This window comes from Echinops telfairi, unplaced genomic scaffold, assembly GCF_000313985.2.
Source record: "Echinops telfairi isolate 266 unplaced genomic scaffold, ASM31398v2 ScPeMD7_1;HRSCAF=3_0, whole genome shotgun sequence".
NCBI lineage: Eukaryota > Metazoa > Chordata > Mammalia > Afrosoricida > Tenrecidae > Echinops > Echinops telfairi.
Genome location: NW_022103896.1, coordinates 73,599,115 through 73,600,573, shown reverse-complemented (window position 1 = coordinate 73,600,573; position 1,459 = coordinate 73,599,115). Strand labels below are relative to the sequence as shown.

The 1,459-nt window shown below is 33.0% G+C and overlaps 1 protein-coding gene across 1 annotated transcript in view; it reads right to left on the bottom strand.

Moving 5' to 3' along the window:
• The window catches only part of MYBL1 (MYB proto-oncogene like 1), a 44,836-nt gene extending 43,778 nt beyond the window's left edge, over positions 1-1,058 (bottom strand). The window contains exon 1 of the mRNA XM_013006856.3: positions 1,018-1,058. Coding sequence (XP_012862310.3) covers positions 1,018-1,058 — 41 coding nt within the window. The remainder of the gene's footprint in view (positions 1-1,017) is intronic.
• Between the last annotated feature and the right edge of the window lie 401 nt (positions 1,059-1,459).

The window sequence follows — 1,459 nt, the reverse complement described above, 5'->3', positions numbered from 1 at the left end:
GCTACTTCATAACTGTAATTTTGATACTGTTATGAATTGGGTGACCCCTGAGAAAGGGTCGCGACCCACAGGTTGAGAACTGCTGATCTAGTCCACCAAAAAGATAAAAACTGGTCACAGGATTTAACAACATTGTGACATAATAACAAAACTGACTGAAGGATCATCTCTTAGTTTGGTCATCTTGCACCTACAATACCAACTTGGCTGGAAACAACACAGTAAAATTACGTCCTACACACACACACCACACTGAAAAGATTCTTCCAATTCAAGAGCTGGCTTTTGACTTTTATCTTGGTAGCTCCTAAATGAGTTTTTTTCCTTACCTGATTTTAAGGGTACAAATGGATTTTAAAAATTAGACTTGCTTATATGTAAATATACTTTAAAATCAAATACATGTTAATTATGTCAATATTAATTTTAGTATTGTCTGTAAATTATGTCATGAAAACCCCCAGTAGGATTAAAAAAAAACTAATTAAAGTCACCATAATGAAATGAGCCCTTTCCTTTATGTAAATCTAGGCAGCTATCTTAAACACAATCAAAAGTGCCAACATCCTTCATTTGTTTCACACTTCAGGTAACACTTAGTTTTTTACTTTTCTATGTTGTGTTTTTTTTCAGCTGACACAGAAAACGGATCTCACAGGATTTATGCCTACCATCTTATGCAAAACTTCAAAATAGAAAAGTATATTTTTTTACTCAACAACCTAAATGGTTATATACTGGAGATCTCAAGTGGCTGAACTATTTCCTCTCTCTTCCAACGATAAAGTTCAAGGATATTTTTAAGATACTAATTAACCAAAAGCCAAAAGACTAGACTTTGCTCAGAAGGTCGATTGTATCTCTTGTAAAACATTTCACATTGTATCGCCTTTTAAGGTAAATAGTCATACATACATACATCTGCAAGAAAAATAATGTAGAGTAGGAAACATCACGTATGAAGACGCTCAGAAATCTGAAAAACTATTCTGAGATCATTTCTCACCCATCCATTACCTGTATACTGCCATGAGCGAGTGTAGCTTCTTTTGCTGCATTATTTAATCACTATAGACTTCTTATTCCTCAAAGCATCCTATGTCCTAATTAATTTATACAGCTGACAAAGGATTAAAATCAACAGCACAATATATGTTAAAATCTCAAAGCTCACAGAATTGTCAATAATAGAACATATATAAAGTGGACAGAAAACCAATTGGGGGGAGGGCTCTGATATTCAAATATCCACATCTAAATATAACTTTAGATACTAATAGCTGTACTGTCAAAGATATTTTCACACACAATTAAAATCAATATTAAAAAGCAGACAATGCCACTGAGAAGATAATGCCACATAGTTCTGTTGAACGGATATATTCACTTCTCACTTTTCTTACTGAAGCTATTTATTTATTGAAATTATAGTTCAAAACTCCTAAAAGGCCTATCTAAA